Genomic DNA, 20,080 nt, shown 5'->3' with positions numbered 1-20,080 from the left:
ATCATTTCAATTATGCCCTTATACTTTTAAATTATTTTTTTTCCACCCCTAAATTTTAAAATTTAAGCTATTTCACTTCATATTTTTATATATTTACCTCTTTAATAAAATATGAACTAATCGAGAATTATAACATTTTAATTATATTTATTATAGAATGTGAAAGAGGTAAGAAAATGGAGTTTATGGATTAGAACTTAAACTGGCAAATTTTAACGTTATAAAAACAACACCATCAACTCTCATTTACACCCTCCCCAGACTGTACAAACTCTTAGTTTCAAGTTCTACCATCCCATCAGTATATTTCTAACGCCCTCTTCGATCTTGGTCTGTTGCACCGAAACGATGTCGCCTTCGTCGAGTAAAATTCGATAAACTTCCCACTCCCGGTCGTGGATCATGTGCCTTCCTATCTCCACCTATGAACGAGTTTATCAGTTAGTAGTAAGAACACAATGTCAAGCTATCACCGGTAAGAGTTTGATAATGAATTGAGTACCGAAAATATGCTCGTGTTGAGATGTTTGAGTGCCAATGTAATATCGTGGAAGACGAGGGGGCGACCACGGCCAGATAACTCCACTGGGTTGGCTACTAGAAGCTCTGTGTCGGGACCCCTGCTCACTACGGCGACTCGAAGAGGGCGTGTGAGTTCCATTCTTAGACGGGAACATAGAGCGTTTTGCTTGTTTGAGTCGACTATCTTACTGCCATCTGATTGCATTGTGAATAACTCAACATCACATTTTCCTTTTGAATTGATATAGAAGCGTCCATAAGAAACCTGAGAAGTCAATCAAATGCTGTTCATCAAATAAGTGAAGACTCGGCGATGCAGGACTCGAACGTAAAGGGGAATGAATACCTGAATGCTGTAATCCTTCAAAGTTCTCATGATATCATAAACAAGACCTTTGTGATCTAGACAAAGAAGCTGAAGAACGGTGTGAGAACGGCTGATGGCATTGTCCATATCGACAACAACTGAGTTCGAGGGAAGGTGTCGGTTAGGAGGTCCAAATGGCAACTCCAAACTGAACAATTCTTCAGCAATGGAGGAAGGTAGATATGGTGAGCCTTGTGAGCATGCAGTAAACTCCGGGCCAGCTAATTCGATCTCACAACTCATTAGGACATCTGCCAAAATGGCTTTCAAGCGGTGCATCGTCTCCTCCTGTCTCTTTCTCGTGCGAAGAAGTTCTCTGATTGTAAGAGTTTTGACAGAAAAATCAGAACGGTTTGAACAAGATTGTCTAAACAAGAGCTATGTATAAGCTGAGCATGAGGTAGAAACAGGATCACACCACAAGATTCAAGCAATCCATTCAAGTTCCAGATATTGAATTCTAGATTCATACATATTCAAAGGATATTTATGGCTACGACACAATGTAATACGATATCATGAATGACGAACCTTGTATCGGTTATAAAGAAGAGGTCCATCATTTTTCCATCCGGCGCAGTCGAAACCTTCACCCTTCTTATTGTTAGTTCTAGCTCACAAAGGAGCTCAGACACATCTACAGAGGGAGAACATGATGAAACAGGTCAATTGGCATAGGGTGCAAATATAACTATAATGAAACATGAATCAAAGTTCATTAAAGCTGAAAGTAAATTGTAATCCAGTCAAATAACTCGGACTCCATTTGGATTGACTTTCTAAATGCCTATTACTTAGAAACACTTTGCTAAGCACTTAAAAAGTTGATACGGTGGGTGCCACTTAGAAACACTTTGTAATCCAATGCATGTGCCTACGTTGGGTATCACGACTCCGTAGTCTTCTTCTTTCAATTTCACCTGTTTTCGATCGTCTCGACTTTTGAAATCCCCCCCCCCCAGGAAAACCTCCCAAATCATGTTTTGATTGGATCGACTATGTATATATGGATCACTAGCAAGAAATCATTGATTTTGAATACCTAAATTCTGCACGCATTGCACTAGGCCATACTCGTCACAAATGCAAAGTGGCGAATAAGGAACCTAGTGTCAACCCTTCACCGAGAATGTCCTATGTTCCAAGAACCAATGCTACCTAGCACTACCACTAAAGTTAGCCTTCGTGATTCAGATGTTCATGCTATTGACATGCAAACCATTGAAGATGATCCTCAGGGCAAAGAGCTTGAACCAGATAACAATCCCCAAGCTTCAGTTCTTCAACAACCGAAATATTTAGCTATTAGAAAATCTCCTTCGGTTAACGCAACCCCTAATACCAGCAGTAGCTCTACCTCAAGGGGACAGCAGGAACAAATAGGTCTTCGTTCTTACCAAATGCGATAAATATTTAGAATATAATGATTACACTTCAAAACCTACAAGGGATTAGCTAACTTGAGTAGCTCCATGAATTATGCAGGGACCATTAGTAGTTCATCTTCGTTTCTTATACGTCCCAAGAACTAAAGTCTTTTCTATAAATCCATACAGATTAATCAGGAACTTATAGACAGACATGAACATTAACGAACACATATTGCAGGCACTGAGGGAACAAGGCCAATAGAAGAAGATCCAATGATCTTTCAACAAGCATATATGCATCAAACAACGTGAATTCAAGAGATTTCAAACAATTACCATGCAATAAGCCCTTAGGATGAGAAGAACACCAAAATTTCAACAGGAAAACATCTGGAGGTTTCTGAATCTCCTTATCTTGCTGGTAAAAACGTATCCCTGTAGTGGAAAAATGGGAAGGACAAACTTCCAACAGCCTCTTCTTCAACAAAGGCCACCTGGTACTCGGCTTTCCCACAACCCAGAACACTATATAACACCATTTCCCATCCGTCGAGAAATCTGCTCCCACAAAAACATCGAAGAACTTAATCAAGAGTACTAAACGGATCAACAGATCAAATGGAAAAAAACTTGAACAATCCCTAATCCATGTTGGATTATATCAAAAATCACTACAAATCTCAGAACACACAAGTTTTTCAGTGAAATCACCTAGCAAATCTAAACAATACAAGAATTCTTCAAGGATTTACCTCCTCTTGAAATGCTCAAACCAAAAAGCAAAACGATCCTACACAGATCGGATCCAAGTCCAGTCTTATCAGGACAATTCACAGTGATAACATGAGGATCGCCAGACTTTTCTCCATGAGTAATAACCACAGAATCCTCATACAAAATGCCCATTGTCTCAGCTTCCGTACACTCTACCTTCAACCCTTCCCTTCACCATTCAAAAACAGCGAGAAAATCCAACAAGCTGTTCTAATTCTTCGATGAACTGCAGTCTTGCAATGTTTAGTGGAGCAAATGGATTGGAGATGCCGTCCAAAGAAAGTAAAATCTGGTGAAATACACGAAGAAGATATCATCCGTCCCCCTTTTCCTGTTCTTGTGCGCTTTTTCCCACTGGATTTTCTTTCTGGATTGGTGCCTTTATTTTCCCTTCTCAATTTCTTTTATCCAAATTTTCTTTGCTTTTAGTTGAAGAATTCGGACACACGGACAGCGATATTTAATATTTTTAATTGATAATTATTATTTATTGCAATTTAATTTAAATTTCCAACTTAATTTCAAAACTTTTATAAATCCCTTTTTCTTTTAATATAAAACAAAATACTAAAATGGGGTTTTCCAATAAATATTAAATTATAAACTGCAAAAATCAATAAATATACATTAATAGCCTTCTCTATTAGGTGAAAGTTTAAATAATATTGCATTATTGAAAAATACATATGTATATATTTGGAATTTAATTTAATTCAAAAATTTATTGTATTTTATTATATCTGCCTTTTAATTATTTTCCATGATACACTAAAAATAAATAGTATGTGCATTATGATATTGGTTTTTTTTTTTTATTAATTTTATAATTTGTGGAATTTAAAAAAATAATAATCAAATTAAAGATTTAAGTAAATAGATATTTAGGCGGCGGGAAAAATATCAGAGATATTTTGGTACGGTCAACTCAAGGAGTTAGCGGGTCGGATTCTAAAAATGGATCTTCATTTTGTCGTGTTTCCGGATATATTGGAACAAAATATATCGCTGTTTAACAATCGTATCGCGATATTTTGACGATACATTAGGTATGTCTGCAATTACCAAACACTACCTACATCTGCCACTAAGATTGAGCCACGTGGTTATTATTCTTATCCAATCCCGCAAAATGGAATATTAGAAGACGGGGACCACGTCAGCTAAATAAAATACCAAAATTAGTCATTTTATATTTTTTTAAACAATATTATATTAAATTAATTGCAATTTGAGGTGGCGAATGAACAAATAGATGATTAATACGTCGTCGTTTTAGCTTTTAATTTATTTATTTTTGGTTGCATGGATAATTTTTGTTTTATTATTTTATTATGCAATTAAAATATTTGTTTCTATGGAGAAGCCACTTTGAAATAATAAATGTGATGATTTAAATAATATATTTAAAAGCTAAATATAGTCAATAATGGCGACTTGAATGATCATATTAAAGTAATTAATGTGTACCTACCATTTCCGAGGTGATTTATTATATTTTTATTCCCTAGTCCCTCAAGTCCACAATATTTACAATATTTAATTATGTTTAATTGTTAGAGCTTAGTTTATAGATTTACAATTATTCAAACAACGTTATTTTTTAAATTATATTTTTGTGTTAAATATGTTGTGACATATTTAAATATTTAAAGATATTAAATGTAACGACCCTAAATTTCTACATATCTAGAGTCGCCACTAACGTCTTATGCTCATCTCTGATGTAGAATATAACTCTAAGAAATGCTCATCTTTATTAGCGAAAAAATTTTAACCTTCAAAATACGTTAAAACATTAGAAAACACCGTCGGACTTACGTGTTTCAAACATCATACTGGAGTTCAAAATAAGATAAAAACAATTACAAATTAAATTATTTAAATAAATCAAAGCAAGCACCTTATCCTAACAAAGTCTAGGAATTTTAAATATGCAACTATTATATGCATGCGCCACAGTCTCTGATCACGATGCCACCGTCAACCGTACATGGGAGAGCCTTACTTTTATCTGAAAAACAATATGGCACACGGCATAAATACTAAGTAAGTGACTCCACTATAGGGGTCATGCTAATGCAAACACATGCAATCATGAATTAGGGACCTATCTATAATCATCTTAAGGGTGGCTTCCAGTCTCGGACAAATTAGATGTGTAGTACTTCCCTACACACGACTCACACGTGCGAGTGTAAATTCCTAGGGCGCTCGCACACCCCCTAGACCCTCTAGTCAAGCTAATCTGTAGCGACGTCCGGAGGTCAGCGGAACCCCATAGTGTCATGCACCTCGTGAACACCCTCATATGTGTGCATTCGCACCTGTGCGCATATACGCTCATCATATGGTGCGCGTCCGCACTCATCATCTCTAGGGGAAGTAGCCCTATGCTTATGAACATACAATATGCATGAGGTCCCTCTAAGTCCAATTAAACATCTCTTCTACACAACCCTCTAGTCTCATCTCTTGGTTACACTATGTAAGACGTGCTTGTGGATGTTTACATTAAGATCATTTTCATACTCTTAGGGTTGTATCATATGTCGATCTAACGACATGATGCAATATGGCAAACAACATCATAAGGCATGTTCAATATGGAAAACATCATCATGTTAATAACATCGTCATGCATACATTATACTCATCATAGAAGCCATTAAGTGCATCAAATATAACATGTATGTCATGCATTGAAACATAAATAGCGTACATTTAACAGACATCACAACCCAGCGTCATACTCACACATCATCATAATTCAAACAATCTTTAGCCTATCCTATAATAAGGCCACTTACTTGGTTGACCTTAGCCGAAGTATTCCCTAATTAGCTAAACGTAAGCTCTCGTTCCGTGACAGCTGCTTCCTATGTTGCCGGGATTTATTTCCTATCACACCGTTCGCCATCTTCCGTTAGTATTTCACAAATAATTTACCAGTAATTTAATAAAATGTGAAATACAACTCTAAAACGGCCTCGGATACCTTAATCGGGGCCGAAAACAGATTCAGGAGGCTCAAAACAGTAGAAACCGGGTTGAAAACAGGTGAGTCGAGCCGAACAGCCGCTGGAGCATCACCGAAGGGAGCCCGAGCCGTTTGCGCCGAACTGAGCCAAGGGACTGTCTGCATCGCTGTGTGACACATGGCAGCAGCAGAGTGAGCCACGTCGTGTGTAGCGTCGGGTCAAGGCGCGGGTCACAATCTGGTTTGGGTCGCGGGTGTAAAAGGCTACTGGGCTGGGCTGCAAGTGTTTGGGTTGCAGGGCGGTTCGATTGGACCGTGGGCTGGTTTGAGGTTTGGGCCGCTGTAATTGGGTTGGGCCAAAGGCAGAGACTGAGGGAAAGAATCAGGCTGGCTCTCTCGGGTTTTGGGTTCGGGTTGACCCGGATTCGTGGATCTCGTCTTCCTTACCCGACTTCGGCCGATTTTCCGGCGCGTCTTCTCTCTTCTTTCCGCGGCGTTTCGTTGCCGATTTCGGTCCTCTTTCTTCCTTTCCCTCTTTGTTTGTCGTCCTTCTTTCCTTCCTCGAAGTTTTGCGGTCTAAAAGTTCCTAAAACCCCAGATCTAAGAACGTTTAGGAAAATCCAATTTTCTGACCTCGGTTACCGACGACGGCGCTTACGAAAAGGCACAAAATGTACCTTGAGTTATTGTACTTTCGTTTGGGATCCTTCTTGTGGTGGTAACTGATCGTTTGGTGTTAGTTTTCGGGTAGTTTGAGACTCGTCGGAGAAATTGGAAACTCGCCAGCTTTTATCCGATATCTCTCTCTCGTATTTTCTTTCTTTTCTCTGTTTGCAGGTATCTTGATAGGTTCTAGGAGTCGTGGGCTGAAGGCTGAGCGAGTTGTGGCTGTCGTTTCGTGTGGGATCCGCGAAACTCGGCGGTTGCCGAAAAACTCGCAAGTTTTCCAGTGACTAATTTTTTTTTCGGGGTTGTTACATAAAATTAAATTTTGTGTTTAATAAAATATAAAATTTTAATTTATTGTCCAGCAAACAGTATGAATAAATTGATTTATCCAATAAGTAAATAAGTTTTACCTTTTATAATAAAAATAATTTATATATTATTTTTTAATAACTCATAAAAAAATTAAATTGCGAAGAAATAAATAATAGTTTAATATTAAATTTATAGAGTAATTACATAAAACACACATATCATTCATCGTTAATACGGCGTCGTAGTGTGCAATACCGATGCAGATTTCCGACTCCTCTATGATACACGAAGAGGCGGATGCCACGATTCATACATGGTCACCACGTGTCGCTTTTATAAGAAGACACCTATATCGACGTGCCACCTATCCTTTCACATCCTCATTTACAATTATACCCTCATGTCGGTTTATCAATTTCCGGTAAGCTTAGGGAGATAACAAATTTTTTTTTTTTTTAATTTTAATTATTTATTACGTCCAAGTTACCAAAATCAGGAATTCGTAAGTCATATATTTTCATGGACAGAAAGGTAATTTTGCACTTACTTGAAATCTGTAAACCGTCACGAGGACGAAGCTAGAAAAGAGGCTGGCAGACGGCAGAAGGCTAACCAAAGCAATACAGTGAAAGAAAATGGAAAGGTCGGTATCCCTCCTTCTAACATGCGCATTTAGCCTCGCATTGCTAGCCTGCGCCACCGCTCTCCGCCAGGGCCCGGAATTCCTACGCCAAGTCACCGACGGCGGGATTATCAACAGTCTCCCGGCGGGGAGCGAGAGGAAGTTCGTGATGTTTATGGAGAAATACGGGAAGAGCTATCCGACGAGGAAGGAGTATTTGCACCGCTTGGGGATTTTTGCTAAGAATTTGGTGAGGGCGGCGGAGCACCAGGCGTTGGATCCGACTGCCGTGCATGGCGTGACGCAGTTCTCGGACTTGTCGGAGGAGGAGTTTGAGCAGATGTTTATGGGCGTGAGAGGCGGCGCAGGGGGAGCGGAGTTGCTGGAGATGAATCAGGCGGAGGAGATGACGGCGGAGGGATTGCCGGAGAGGTTTGATTGGCGGGAGAAGGGGGCTGTTACCGCGGTTAAGATGCAGGTAAATTTGGGTAAAAAAATAAAAAATAAAAAATATATTTAATATTCGTAACTGTTTACGGTTTAGCAGGGCACGTGCGGATCGTGCTGGGCATTCAGCACGTGTGGGGCAGTGGAGGGCGCGAACTTCATAGCCACCGGAAAGCTACTTAGCCTCAGCGAGCAACAGCTTGTGGATTGCGACCACACGGTCAGTACTTTCCTTCCGAATTCCCTCCCTACCCCTAAACCCTAATCCAAATCTGAACCGTTCATCTTCCTCAGTGCGATCCAACGGACAAGACCGCCTGCAACAACGGCTGCAATGGCGGCCTAATGACCAACGCCTACAAATACCTAATCCAATCCGGCGGCCTCGAGGAGGAATCTTCATACCCGTACACCGGCCACCGCGGCGAATGCAACTTCCAGTCCGACAAAATCGCGGTCAGAGTTTCCAATTTCACCACCATCCCCATCGATGAAGACCAGATCGCCGCCCACCTGGTCCACCGCGGCCCGCTCGCCGTCGGACTCAACGCCGTGTTCATGCAGACCTACATCGGCGGCGTATCCTGTCCCTTGATCTGCGGGAAGAGATTCGTGAACCACGGCGTTCTTCTGGTCGGGTACGGCGACGAAGGCTTCTCGATTCTGCGGTTCCGGAAATTGCCGTACTGGATTATCAAGAACTCCTGGGGAGAACGGTGGGGGGAGCGGGGCTATTATCGGCTGTGCCGCGGCCATGGCATGTGTGGAATGAATACCATGGTTTCCGCCGTCGTCACTCAGGCCTAGATTTTATTCTTATAGGTTGCATTTCATGTTTTTTGAATTCCGTACTGTTTTAGATTTCCACATTTTTCTTGTTTTTCTTTATAGATGAATACTTTAATTTATAGAATTAATTAACTATAGGTTTAAAATATGTTTTTTTTTGTCACGAATCTAAAATTTTATTAGGTAACTATATTATACATCAATTTATAATTCATATAAATTCATAATATTATATGTATTTATGAACAAAATATATATTATTAAAGACATGGTATAATATTAAATTTAAATTTTTGAAATTTTTGTTAGTTAAATATTATATTTTTTAATAATTTTGTAATAAAAATTATATTGAAAATTAAAAATAATTAAAAAACAAAACATTAATTAATAACGTCGATTATGAAAAAAATTAAGGACCGACGCTGTTGAGATGGGCTATGGTGAGGACCGCAGAGGAATGTAATTACAGGCGCGCAGGGGCTTTGCGGATAAGACAGAAACCAGAGAGCTCCAATGGCTTCATCTCTAACCTTCTCTCCCTACCCATTTTTAAACTCTCGCGCGCTCCCATCCACGTTTTTCCATTTCATTATTGGCGCGCCTTCAAGAATTCCATCACTATCCGTTTCTTCTATCAGTAATCCCCTCAAGTTGAAGCTCCGACGAACTCTGAGAGCATCTTCTGAAGGTGTGCTCACCGTTATTTTGTGGATTCTCTAAATTTGAGTTTATTCATGTTGTTATCGAGTTATTAGAGGTACTACACGTTGTTTTCAGCTGTTATCTGTGTTAGATTGTCGTCAGTCGTCTTGATTCCTGCTGTTTCCAAGTGTTTTGTTCATGGAGGAACTAGGATAGTGCAAAATTTTGAAAAGAACGTGTAAATAGCGAATGTTTGACGGTTTGATCTTCGAATTGGCTGTTCTGAGAATTCTTTGCCGCTTGAAGTGCGTCTTGCTTGGGTTTTACTACTTTCATTCGCGTTTTTCCTGCTTAGAAATTGCCGAGAATTTCTACAAATCTGGAATTAATTTCACTTCTACAGGAGCTCCCAACGAGTTAATCGAGGATTCGAAATTTGTTCCGTTGAATGCTGATGATCCTACTTATGGTCCACCTGTAAGTTCCGGTTAGTTTCAGCATCATCGTTGAAGATTTCTTTTACTCGAGTGTTCTTTTCTCGAAGGGGACATGACGTGATTTTTGTTGTTTCTTTTCAGAGAATTTCTTTGATTGTTTATTGTCTAAGAAAACGAATTGAATTTCAGACTGTTCATTATGACAGGCATTGCTGTTACTGGGCTTTGAATTGGAGGATGCAGTGAAGGTAAGCTTTGAGTTTTCCCCCCTTCTGCAGTTCAATTCTTGCCAGCTTATAGTATATTACCTGTTATCCGAAGAGAAATTGAATGTCATTGGTGGTGCATAGAGTTTTTAAGTTTTAGAGGGATAGCAAACTAGTTAAGGAGGTAATTGGTATTTTGTCTTATGTCAATTTTGGAAAAACTATTAAACGTCTTAATTTGAATATATAAGATTAACATCTCTCATTTAGCTCCTTCATGCCTACTATAACTAGTTATTTCGGTTTTCTATTGGCGGCTTCAAGCTCTTTTGATTGGCCTAAGCAAGAAAGATGAATTTTAATTCATTGTTAATCCAAATTAATGAATGCTAATATCGAAAACTGTTCCTAACTCATTGATTTTTTGCTTACATTTTGATTACAGATTCAAGAGCTTTTGAAAAAATTGGACGGTGAATTCATGCAGGTAATTCAGTTCCCATCACATTCACATTCTTTTAGGAAAGTTAAAAGGGTGATGTTGCTAAGAACAGTAGAACAAAATACGTGAATCTCTTCTCAATGTATTGGAAAACTAATTGTGGAAAATTAAGAGGTCGTACATATTGCATGTATATTTAATAGTCTCTGCTAACTCATGGTGGCAAACTACCTGCATAAATAATCTGTGGAACAGTTTTTGCTATTATAGGTTATTCTTTGTACTGAAGATATGATTACTCGGTCTCTGTGGGAAGCAGTTCATACAAACCAACCAGATTTGGCAAAAGTGAAGGTCAAGTTCTTAATTTCCTAAAATTTTACTTGTTTAGAGATATGTGTGCTTGCCAAATTGTGTTCTCAAAAGGAAGGTAGCTTTTGATGCAGGAAACCATATTTCTTGGTATCTTTGCAAAGTTGAGTTTGCATTCTTTTATAGATTGAATTATGCTAAATCGTGCTTTTGTTTATCGGATGAGTGGGGATCTCAGCAACAATCACTATGGTCATTTGTAATTTATGAAGGCCTGATAAATATGCATATAACATAGCCTGTAAATGTAATGCTGCAACATATATCCTCATGGTAGTCAGTCTATGTATATTATTTCTGCAGATAGCCAAATCATTGCCTCGAATTTGTTTCTTATCCGGTCTTAGTGGAGAGGAAACGATGATGTTCATAGATGCTTTTCCAGAAACTGGTATTGAAGGACTTTCCTCTTCTTTTTTTTTCATTTGAAGAAGTTAGAATCTTTTAAAATCCAAAAGTATATTTAAAAAATTGCAAATTCTTGTACTCTCCATATTGTCATTGTGCAAGCAGAATGGGTCTTGTATCGTTGGATAATTATCAATGAAACAGTTACGAACGCCAGACCACAATAAGAGAAGTCAGATGAAATTGAAATCTCTCCCTCCTCTCTCACTTTGGAAAGAGTCATCTCGTGAATTAGTTAGAACTTAGAAGGTTTCTTTCTTATAGAATGTACTTCAACCAGTCTTCTCATTTTCTTTTGGTACAGGACTTGAACCAGCTGTTTTTGCTGCTCTTGTTCCCAACGCGGCCAATAAACCAGTAGAAGAGTTAATAGAAGAGATCATGGGGGACCATGAAGCACTGGTAAGGAAGAATTCGTAGGTTCATTCATCTGAATTTCTAACGCCCTCGGTGGTCGATGATCTGGGACCAATGAAATCAACACACTCTGTTTGAACCTCTAAAACTAATTAGAGCAAGATTGCATAGGTTCAAACTGTTAAGGAATTGATTTTCAATTCTTTAGCTACAAAAGTGGATTGATCTTCGTCGCTCAGTTTATAAATCTGTTGACCAATTTTCCTGTATGGTTTCCATTTTATATGAAAGTGATTGAACCCAAATGATGTAGAAAAACCTGAGTTTGATTGAACTGATGGTTTTATTTTCATCAATATGGTTATACTTTGATTGCCCCCATCATTAAAGACACCTTGTATTTTCATGCAGACTGGTGCTACATCAGAAAGGCCATAGGCAAGCAGCTCTAGCTAGCAGGCAGATTTGGATTCCCCATCTGTTCCTTTTGTTCTTTGTTTTCTTTTTGATATCATTGTTCCTCTTGTTGCCATAAATCCAATCTGGATTTGTCTTAGCATTTTATTCAACTCTGTGTGATCTTATATCTCATATGTATGTGGTGAACATTATTGATGGTTAATATTATACAAATTGAATCTGAAGTTTTGTTTTTTTCTCCTTTCTTTTATTTCTCTGATCTATTTTAAATGTTTACATCCCGACCAATAGCTATTTGAAATTTTAGTTTTCGGAAAGATAAATTTTCGACTTCGATGGCGCAGATTCTGAATGTGGATAATGCTCCTCTGAATCTCCGAGCACTCAGGTTCTTGTTCTGATCATCGCTTCATAACTCACTACCTATTTCTTTTAATCCGACTCATCAAGTTCTCGTGGTCAACTTTTCAGGGAACAATCTCACTAGGAGCTCATAAACATCCTGAAAAATGTGAGTTCCTTTCACTCTAGGGTTTTTTTTTTTTTCGGTGGACGATGGAGATCGATACTGGAAGAATCTATGACTTTTCCTATCAATATTTGGTTACCCATTTTTAATCTTGTGGATTGATTTGTGTTTTTAATCAGTTATGTCATGATTTATCTTACAACGGAGTTTCATGTTTATCTCCAAAAATTCAAGCTAGAGAAACAGAATTCTACAGGGAAAGTTCATCATAAATACAATAATATTATGATATGAAAAAAAGAGATTGTATGATGTGAGAACCAAATAGGCTTCTGGACTGATGGCAAGATTGTTTATAGATTAGCAGATGGTTCATCAAAGAGTTGAAAGAGCTCTAGAATGCTTCCTGCTTTCCTCTTTGCTCTTTCTGTCCCATTCTCAGATACTTCCTTTAATGCCACTTCTGCACCATGTTCCCTAGCTACCTTCAACTGCTCAAAATCAGTACTGCAAAGCGACCACAACACAGCAGCAGCATTCTCCTGATTTCGTGGAGAACCGGTTCTGATGAACTCTAAAAGAATCGCTGTCGGCTTAGTTTGCCTTATTGCCATCTTCCCTTCATGGTGAGTTGCAAGAATGGCCAAAATGGCTAGAGCTTCATCCACCATGCCACCTCCAGCATCTTTCAGAAATCCCATAAGTGGATTAACAATGCCTGCTCTTACTGCTCTAGCTTTGTTTCCCTGATAGATTGAAAGATTGAAAATAGCAGCGGCTGCATCCTTCTTCCCTCTGGGTGTACCTTCACAAAGCAAACTGATAAGAGCAGGAATTGCCCCAGCTGCTCCGATCGCAACCTTGTTCTCGTCGATAACGGATAAGCTGAAAAGGGTTGCAGCTGCATTTTCCCTTGCTTCCATACTGCCATTCTTCAACACTTCTACTATGGCAGGTATGGCTCGTAAATCGACTATCGTTCTTTTATTACCATCGTTGATTGAAAGATTCAACATTGCTGTAACTGCATGCTCCTTGGTCCTAGTATCATTTGAGGATAATAGTTCGACAAGGAATGGAATGGCTCCTGCCTCGGCAATACAGATTCGGTTATCCGAATTCCTCTTTGCTAGTAACCGGAGCTCACCTGTAGCTGATCTTTTCTGTTCTGGAGATCCATTTACCAGTTTTACCAGTAAGGCATCGATGGCCGCCAGATCGCAGTCTGAAATACTGTTTCCAGGTTTCTTATTTACACAGCTACCTTGCTTGCTTGGCAGTTCAACGCCATTGTTATCACACCACAAAGCAATCAGGCTCTTCAAAACGTAATTTGGGGTTAAGGCTGTACGGACTAAAACCTGCTGAGATTTTGGACAGGTTATGTGCCCTGAATCCAACCATTTCTGAATGCAGGATCTCTCATAAGTCTGCAAAAGGTAACAAAACAGTCTATGAACGAGCATAACAATGGGTAAAACAAAAAACACTAGCATTGCAGCAGTCACGTTGGGCGTTCACCTGCCCGGTCGAGACAATGACGGGATCCCTCATCATTTCAAGAGATATAGGGCATCTGAAATCGTCCGGGATGACAGGAGATTTGTGTTCAACGATGATACTTTTTTTATCTTGGGAAGTTTCAACTTCTGGGTTTTCTGTTTGTACAAAATCCTTCAGCTTCTTTAAAATGGATGATACTTTTCTGAAAACATCCCCCGGGTCTCCATCGCTCGAGATCGCCAGCTCATGGATCGCTTGAGACTCTTTCTTCAAATCGTTTACAGTCCGAATATGCAACTTTTCAGAAAGGTTTTTTAACATTTCAAGGTCAGGATCTTTTTCTTCCTGTAATATGGCTAAATCCTTGTCTAACTGTGCATCAGCTAAATGTAATCTCTCCTTCGCTCGTTTGAATTGGGATTGAACAAGTTCAGTCTGAAATAGATGACATGAGCAGTTATTCGTCATTACTAATCCCAACTCTCACTAAAAAACTCCAAACAAAGTGTACATAGAAAATTCAATTACAATGAAAATTTGTAGAGGTTATAACTATACCTGTTCCCGGACCTCGTCTGAGATCCCGAGCTCGTCGATGGGAAGCTTGCTGAGTGCAGCTGCAATATCTTGTGTCTTATGTTGAAACTCAAGTACTATTTTCTCCAATTGCAAAGCCTGAGACACAAAATGGGAAGCTTACTTGAAAGTTGATATTCACCATTCAAGAAAATTACTCATTCCCTAGTGAACACTCAACCGTGAGGTTGTTCTTCAAACAATGGAACAAATATGAACCGATAATAACAACCAAACTAATGATAGGTAAGAGATCAAGCTCACCGACATTCGAAATTGTTCTTTTTAGACTTTTCCCTCAAAATTTTAAAATACGTCCACTGTGGAGAAGTTTCTACCCTTGAATGTTTTCTTCCTCTCTCCCCTCTCCAACTGAGGGGAGATCTCACATAATCAGTCATGTAATTTCATATAAACCGTTAGCAGATATTGTCCTCTGGACGTTCCCTTTCGAACTTCCCTTCAATATTTTAAAACACGTTTGTTAAGGAGATATTTTTACGCTATTGTTACTTCTAATTCTACTTTCATCGTCTTGGATTCTCAACAACCAAACACAAAACTCAAAGAACAAGAACTAAAGCCAAAAACAAAATGCATACCTGATAGAGCTTGCTGCCTCGGTTGACCGACCTAAGAAGCTCCATAGCAGAATCCAAAGCAGTTTTAAGCAACTCCAAGCCCTTAAGAACATCTAATCCAAGCTCTCTTCTCCATCACTCAATTCCTCAAACATAGGACTCAACAACTTCACTCTTCGAATCAGCTCCCCATACATCTTCTTACACACGCCATTGCACTCGGGAAGCTCCGAAATCTCCCTCACAAACTCCGGCAGTTGAGCCACCACCAAATCTTTCAACTCCTTCTCCGACCGACCCATTTCGATATTCTCCAAAATGGTGAAGAAACGCTCTCGAATTCTTACCCAGTTGTGAGGAGAGTAATTGAATGGTTACGGACTATAAATACATCTAATGTAACAAGTTGAGTTCAATTGAAAAGATATGACTTCGTCTGGCTATGAGTTGACCAACAACAACATTAGAATAGGTCAAAAGTCAAGAGGTTGGCACTATAATAATAATAAATGGAGTTCATATATTTTTCTTTAAAAAAATGTTATAATATTATTTGTGTCATTTTCATTCCGTACGGTTAATTGCTTAAATTTAATTTAGCTACTTCCTATTAATCTCAAATTTAGTCCTATTAAAAATTAATTTTATCAAAATCAAAATTAATGGATTAAATTATTAATTATTGTGTATATATCAATATCAACTTCTTTTTTTTTTTTTAATTATTATAGATATTTATAGGAGAGATATGACTCATTCTAATTTTGATATTAAACCTTTATTTATTTATTTATATATATCATGTACGCGCATATATATACCCAAAAAAAAATTCATTATTCCGTTGAAAGTGTCTCTATTTCCATTAGGAGGAAATGGCTACATTATATAAATAAATATATATATAATATATATTCATACACCACCTTTTATTTATTCAGTTGAAAGTGTCCCTATTCCCGTAAAGAGGAAATGACTACATTATATAAATAAATAAATATATATATATAGTGGAAATGCACGAAGAGGGGAGCTTAGTAGGCAATACATGAAGGAAACGAAATGTCCCTATATGTATTGCACATAGGGTAACTAACTGATTGTCTATCTCCAATCCATGTTTAGATCTGGACATCACTGATTGGCGGAGCTCGACTACATTTTGAGGAAGTAGGATGGTTAGAATCATATTATCATGCAAAGAAATCTATATATATATATATATTTATTTATTTATTGAACCATTTTAAATTATAAATATTATAACATTACTATAAAATTTAGAGGGTATTATTTAAAGAAAATTAAATCTTTTTCGAAAATATAAAATATTCCAAATAAATTTACATTTATTTTATATCAGGATTTGATATCATTGAAAATATATATTTTTAATTAAAAGGTATATTTAAAACCTATTAATATTTTATATAGATTGTGATTTTATTCGAATCTTCACATGTTACCTATAGAACATAAATGATGTAAAATATTTCCTTTAATGATAATGTTAACATAAGATTTTAATTTGACATTTACTCCATTTAAATAAATTTTCTGTAAATTTTAATTAATTAATTAAAACAAATATTTGATTTCCTTGATTAATTAATTCTCAACTATTTTTCTTTAAAAAAAATTATCAGATTAATTAAACTAAATGTTCGTTTTGATTAATTAATCGAATAAAACAAATATTTAAAATTATGGTAAAACTAATTGAACTAAATATTTTAAAGTTTGGTAAAATCTTTTTAGAACCATCATGAGAAGCAACACAAACTAAAAATAAAAATACAATTTATTTTATTCATAATAACTATATGTTATAAATCAAATTAAAATTTAAAAAGAAAAAATCAATTAAACATTTTTTTATAAATTTTTAATTTTATTATATTGGACTCTAATGTTTGCTATTTATCAACTTTATACCACTGATATTATTTTCAATAACTTTTGTAAATAACAAAGGCAAAAAATAAATAATAATAATAATAATAAGAAAAATAATAATAATAATAAGAAATATATATATATATATATATATATATATGTATAATAGATTAGTTCAGTAAATGGTACCGATGAATTTAAATCGGAAACATCTCGTCGTCCGTTGTTGATGGATTGAGATCCCAACCATTCTGTTCTCGGATCTCCGCCTCTTCTTCCGGCGTAAAATCATTGGTAATGTTAAGTATCCTCCGAATCTCCTCCGGACTCTTGCCGGAAATTTGATCGGCGATGCTCTGGCAAGTTCGATGGAGCAATCCGATGACTTCGAGGTAATTGGCCGCCATTACAAGCTCCGTCGTCACTTCCATATTTAGATCATTCATAAACTTATTCTCCCAATCTTGGACTTCTTCTTTCGTCAGTTCATCATCCGCGTGCTTCACGATCCATTCGATCACTATCTCTAATATTCTTCCGCTAACATTTGGCAGCGGAATCACAATTTCGTCGCTATCAGATCCGAAATCTTCAAGAAAGCTCTTAATCACTGCGGATTGTATCGCGATCTCCTCGCTTACCTTGAAAATTTTGTTGTCCGATGATTTTAGTTGAAAAGTTCTCATAGCGATGATCGAAGAACAGAGTCGAAGAACAGAATCGAATAAACAGAGATGATTTTGAGAAAATTTGAAGATGAATGAACGTAAACAGAACTAACTCAGTTTTGAAGAAGTTTGAATGCGAATGAACGTATTTATAAAGGGATTAGGGTTTTGTTTGATCAATTCATATATCCCAATCGTTTTCCAAATTTTATTTTTTTTTTGTAAAAAAAAAAAAAAAAAATCCTTAATTATTTCGTTTATCAGATTTTTTTTAATGATATTAAGATTTTATTGGAATTTTAATAATTTCCTGCCGAGAATATCTGAAGATTTTTTTTTAGTTTAATATTTATAAATAGATTTGTTTCTAAGTTTGATGAAATTCAATTAATTATTTTTAAATTGTTGTTAAATTTATGGATTAAATGAAGTATTTAAGTTCTATTAATTAATCTAATCAAATATTTAAAATTTTGGGTGAGATTAATTAAACGTTTTTGTTTCTTTTTTAGGGTTTAATTAATGTGACGTTTGATTATTTTTTCTAATGATTAATCAACTAAATCAAATATTTAAACTCTGATAAAATTAATTATTTATTTATTTATTTGCAAATTCAATTTTTTAATCTTATTTGAGATTTTGTTGAAGTTTATATTATGTACAATTGTCAAAAATTGGTTGATAAAAGTCGAGGTTAAAAAGGTCATTTTGCTTAAATATTATTGAGATTTTGATGATAACTATTAAGTGAAAATGTCATATTCCAAAGTTGATTGTGTAGCAATTTACATGTAAACCCCTAATAAAATTGTTAATTATATATTTTTGATGATATAATATTAGCATATAAATTTAATGAATAATGTTCAAATTTAAGTACCAAAATTAACCTTTTAAAAATTTAGTATATATTTTCTTATACTAAAAAATATATATATATATATATCTTAATTTGAATCAGTATTTTATAGACAATGTGTTAGATGGACACGACTCTCTATAATAGTATGATATTGTCCATTTGACATTAGCTCTCATGACTTTGTTTTAGACTTCCTCAAAATGTCTCATAGGAATAGAAATACTATTCCTTGATTATAACCATGATCATTCTCTAAATTAGTCGATGTGAGACTTTCATCATCCAACACCTCCCTCGAATAAAGTACGTCTTCCCTTAGTCGAGGCTCGACTCTTTTTTCTTTTGGAGTCTTAGTCATTTTTTACTATGCCTTCGAGGCGGGAGGCTCGACTCCTTTTTCATTTAGAGTCCTTTATTCGACATTTAAAAATTCTATTAACATGACTAAGTTTAGAGCATGACTGTGATACCTTGAGAAAAATCTTAATCTTTTTAATAAGATGAAAAAGAGCTGTGGAGATAAAAATAAAAGAGTTGTGACTGATATGTTGTTATTTGTTCTATTTGCACAACGACCCCAAATTTCTTTTATTTACACCACGACCTTCTAAATGTGGCATATTACAAATTTCTTTTATTTATTTATTTATTTATTATTATTATTATCTTAATCACTAATTAAAAATAAATATTTTATAAATGTGGCATATTAAAAAGATAGATTTGAAACTTGGAACAATAAAATTGAAACTAAAATTTTGTAATTTAGTTGGTTATTACAATAAAAAAAAATATTTTTTAAATATATATTTAAAAATAGATTAATATAATACTAATATCATTTAATCGTGATCCATGTGATTTTTTTTGGTAGCTAAAGGGATGGCAATAATAAAAAGGCTAATATTTGTTTTAGTTATTTTCTAAACCCAGACAAATAATATATATTTTACCAAATTTAAAATGGCCAAAAAACAGAACAAGACAAAATGAGTTGGAAGTAATAGCTTTGGAGGGAGAGCGTTATTTATATGAACGACAGAGAGAAGAGAGCAGAGCAAGGCGGTAGCCGACACTCTCCGATCTTCGTTCCACTCAACTCACGGTTCGTTTTCACTGAAACTTTCTCTACAGATTTACGGTTTCTTTCATGCCTTTTGACTTGTAATCAGATAGAAAATTTTCGATTCGGTACCGCTTTGAATTTGTTATCTATTGTGATTTTCGTTTTGTAGTTGATTGAACTTGTGTTGATTCATTAGCGATTCTTGTGTTTACTACGGATGATTGTGTGTTGAAGTGTGCGCGTCGTGTGATTTTCATCCGATCGTTTTTTTTTTTTTTTTTTTTTTTTTTTTTTTTTTTTTTTTTTTTTTTTTTTTTTTT

The 20,080-nt window shown here is 36.1% G+C and overlaps 6 protein-coding genes across 8 annotated transcripts in view; 3 read left to right on the top strand and 3 right to left on the bottom strand.

Moving 5' to 3' along the window:
* Nucleotides 1-165: 165 nt before the first annotated feature.
* On the bottom strand, nt 166-17,199 carry LOC111458400 (ACT domain-containing protein ACR10-like). Of its 2 annotated transcripts, XM_023101047.1 has the most exons (7): nt 17,194-17,199; nt 3,012-3,189; nt 2,596-2,817; nt 1,421-1,526; nt 869-1,205; nt 503-787; nt 166-422 (listed from the first exon to the last, which is right to left on the bottom strand). In XM_023101047.1, exons 2-7 carry the CDS (start codon nt 3,163-3,165, stop codon nt 288-290), a joined length of 1,239 nt encoding a protein of 412 aa, XP_022956815.1. In that variant the 5' UTR covers nt 3,166-3,189; nt 17,194-17,199; the 3' UTR covers nt 166-287. The 2 variants fall into 2 exon arrangements, with proteins under 2 accessions (XP_022956815.1, XP_022956814.1); XM_023101046.1 differs by lacking the exon at nt 17,194-17,199 and having other exon boundaries at nt 3,012-3,428.
* On the top strand, nt 7,440-8,997 carry LOC111458402 (probable cysteine protease RD19D). Its single transcript, XM_023101048.1, has 3 exons — nt 7,440-8,091; nt 8,161-8,280; nt 8,355-8,997. Exons 1-3 carry the CDS (start codon nt 7,627-7,629, stop codon nt 8,865-8,867), a joined length of 1,098 nt encoding a protein of 365 aa, XP_022956816.1. The 5' UTR covers nt 7,440-7,626; the 3' UTR covers nt 8,868-8,997.
* Nucleotides 9,283-12,371, top strand: LOC111458403. Its single transcript, XM_023101049.1, has 8 exons — nt 9,283-9,540; nt 9,898-9,971; nt 10,138-10,179; nt 10,583-10,624; nt 10,850-10,933; nt 11,255-11,342; nt 11,664-11,761; nt 12,128-12,371. The coding sequence occupies exons 1-8, from the start codon at nt 9,366-9,368 to the stop codon at nt 12,152-12,154; spliced, it is 630 nt and encodes a 209-aa protein (XP_022956817.1). The 5' UTR covers nt 9,283-9,365; the 3' UTR covers nt 12,155-12,371.
* On the bottom strand, nt 12,586-15,567 carry LOC111458405 (U-box domain-containing protein 14). Its single transcript, XM_023101052.1, is given in 5 exon segments — nt 12,586-14,035; nt 14,127-14,543; nt 14,667-14,783; nt 15,287-15,384; nt 15,387-15,567. Coding segments are annotated over 5 exon segments (1,890 nt in total). The 3' UTR covers nt 12,586-12,958.
* A 145-nt stretch (nt 17,200-17,344) lies between the features above and the next one.
* Nucleotides 17,345-17,847, bottom strand: LOC111458404 (S-phase kinase-associated protein 1-like). The gene has a single exon (XM_023101051.1). It carries the CDS (start codon nt 17,845-17,847, stop codon nt 17,359-17,361), a length of 489 nt encoding a protein of 162 aa, XP_022956819.1. The 3' UTR covers nt 17,345-17,358.
* Nucleotides 17,848-19,670: 1,823 nt separating this feature from the next.
* LOC111458399 (amino acid transporter AVT1C-like) overlaps nt 19,671-20,080 on the top strand; it is an 8,559-nt gene continuing 8,149 nt past the window's right edge. For both annotated transcript variants that reach the window (XM_023101044.1, XM_023101045.1), the window contains exon 1: nt 19,671-19,799. The gene's annotated coding sequence lies outside the window, so the exon portion shown is untranslated. The remainder of the gene's footprint in view (nt 19,800-20,080) is intronic.

This window comes from Cucurbita moschata, unplaced genomic scaffold (genome assembly GCF_002738365.1).
Source record: "Cucurbita moschata cultivar Rifu unplaced genomic scaffold, Cmos_1.0 Cmo_Scf00021, whole genome shotgun sequence".
Taxonomy (NCBI): Eukaryota; Viridiplantae; Streptophyta; class Magnoliopsida; order Cucurbitales; family Cucurbitaceae; genus Cucurbita; species Cucurbita moschata.
Note: the sequence above shows the minus strand (reverse complement) of the source record. Positions and strands in the feature narration are given on the sequence as shown.

Excerpts from the sequence above, each read along its gene's own strand:
- LOC111458402 (XM_023101048.1), top strand. The coding sequence starts at position 7,627 with ATGGAAAGGTCGGTATCCCTCCTTCTAACATGCGCATTTAGCCTCGCA. Across the intron at positions 8,092-8,160 it reads TTACCGCGGTTAAGATGCAG|GGCACGTGCGGATCGTGCTG; the intron begins GTAAATTTGGGT and ends ACGGTTTAGCAG. Across the intron at positions 8,281-8,354 it reads TTGTGGATTGCGACCACACG|TGCGATCCAACGGACAAGAC; the intron begins GTCAGTACTTTC and ends CATCTTCCTCAG.
- LOC111458404 (XM_023101051.1), bottom strand. The coding sequence starts at position 17,847 with ATGAGAACTTTTCAACTAAAATCATCGGACAACAAAATTTTCAAGGTA.
- LOC111458403 (XM_023101049.1), top strand. The coding sequence starts at position 9,366 with ATGGCTTCATCTCTAACCTTCTCTCCCTACCCATTTTTAAACTCTCGC. Across the intron at positions 9,972-10,137 it reads ATCCTACTTATGGTCCACCT|GCATTGCTGTTACTGGGCTT; the intron begins GTAAGTTCCGGT and ends TCATTATGACAG. Across the intron at positions 10,625-10,849 it reads TGGACGGTGAATTCATGCAG|GTTATTCTTTGTACTGAAGA; the intron begins GTAATTCAGTTC and ends TTGCTATTATAG.
- LOC111458400 (XM_023101047.1), bottom strand. The coding sequence starts at position 3,165 with ATGGGCATTTTGTATGAGGATTCTGTGGTTATTACTCATGGAGAAAAG. Across the intron at positions 1,206-1,420 it reads TTCTTTATAACCGATACAAG|AGAACTTCTTCGCACGAGAA; the intron begins GTTCGTCATTCA and ends TCTTACAATCAG. Across the intron at positions 788-868 it reads TGAAGGATTACAGCATTCAG|GTTTCTTATGGACGCTTCTA; the intron begins GTATTCATTCCC and ends TTGACTTCTCAG.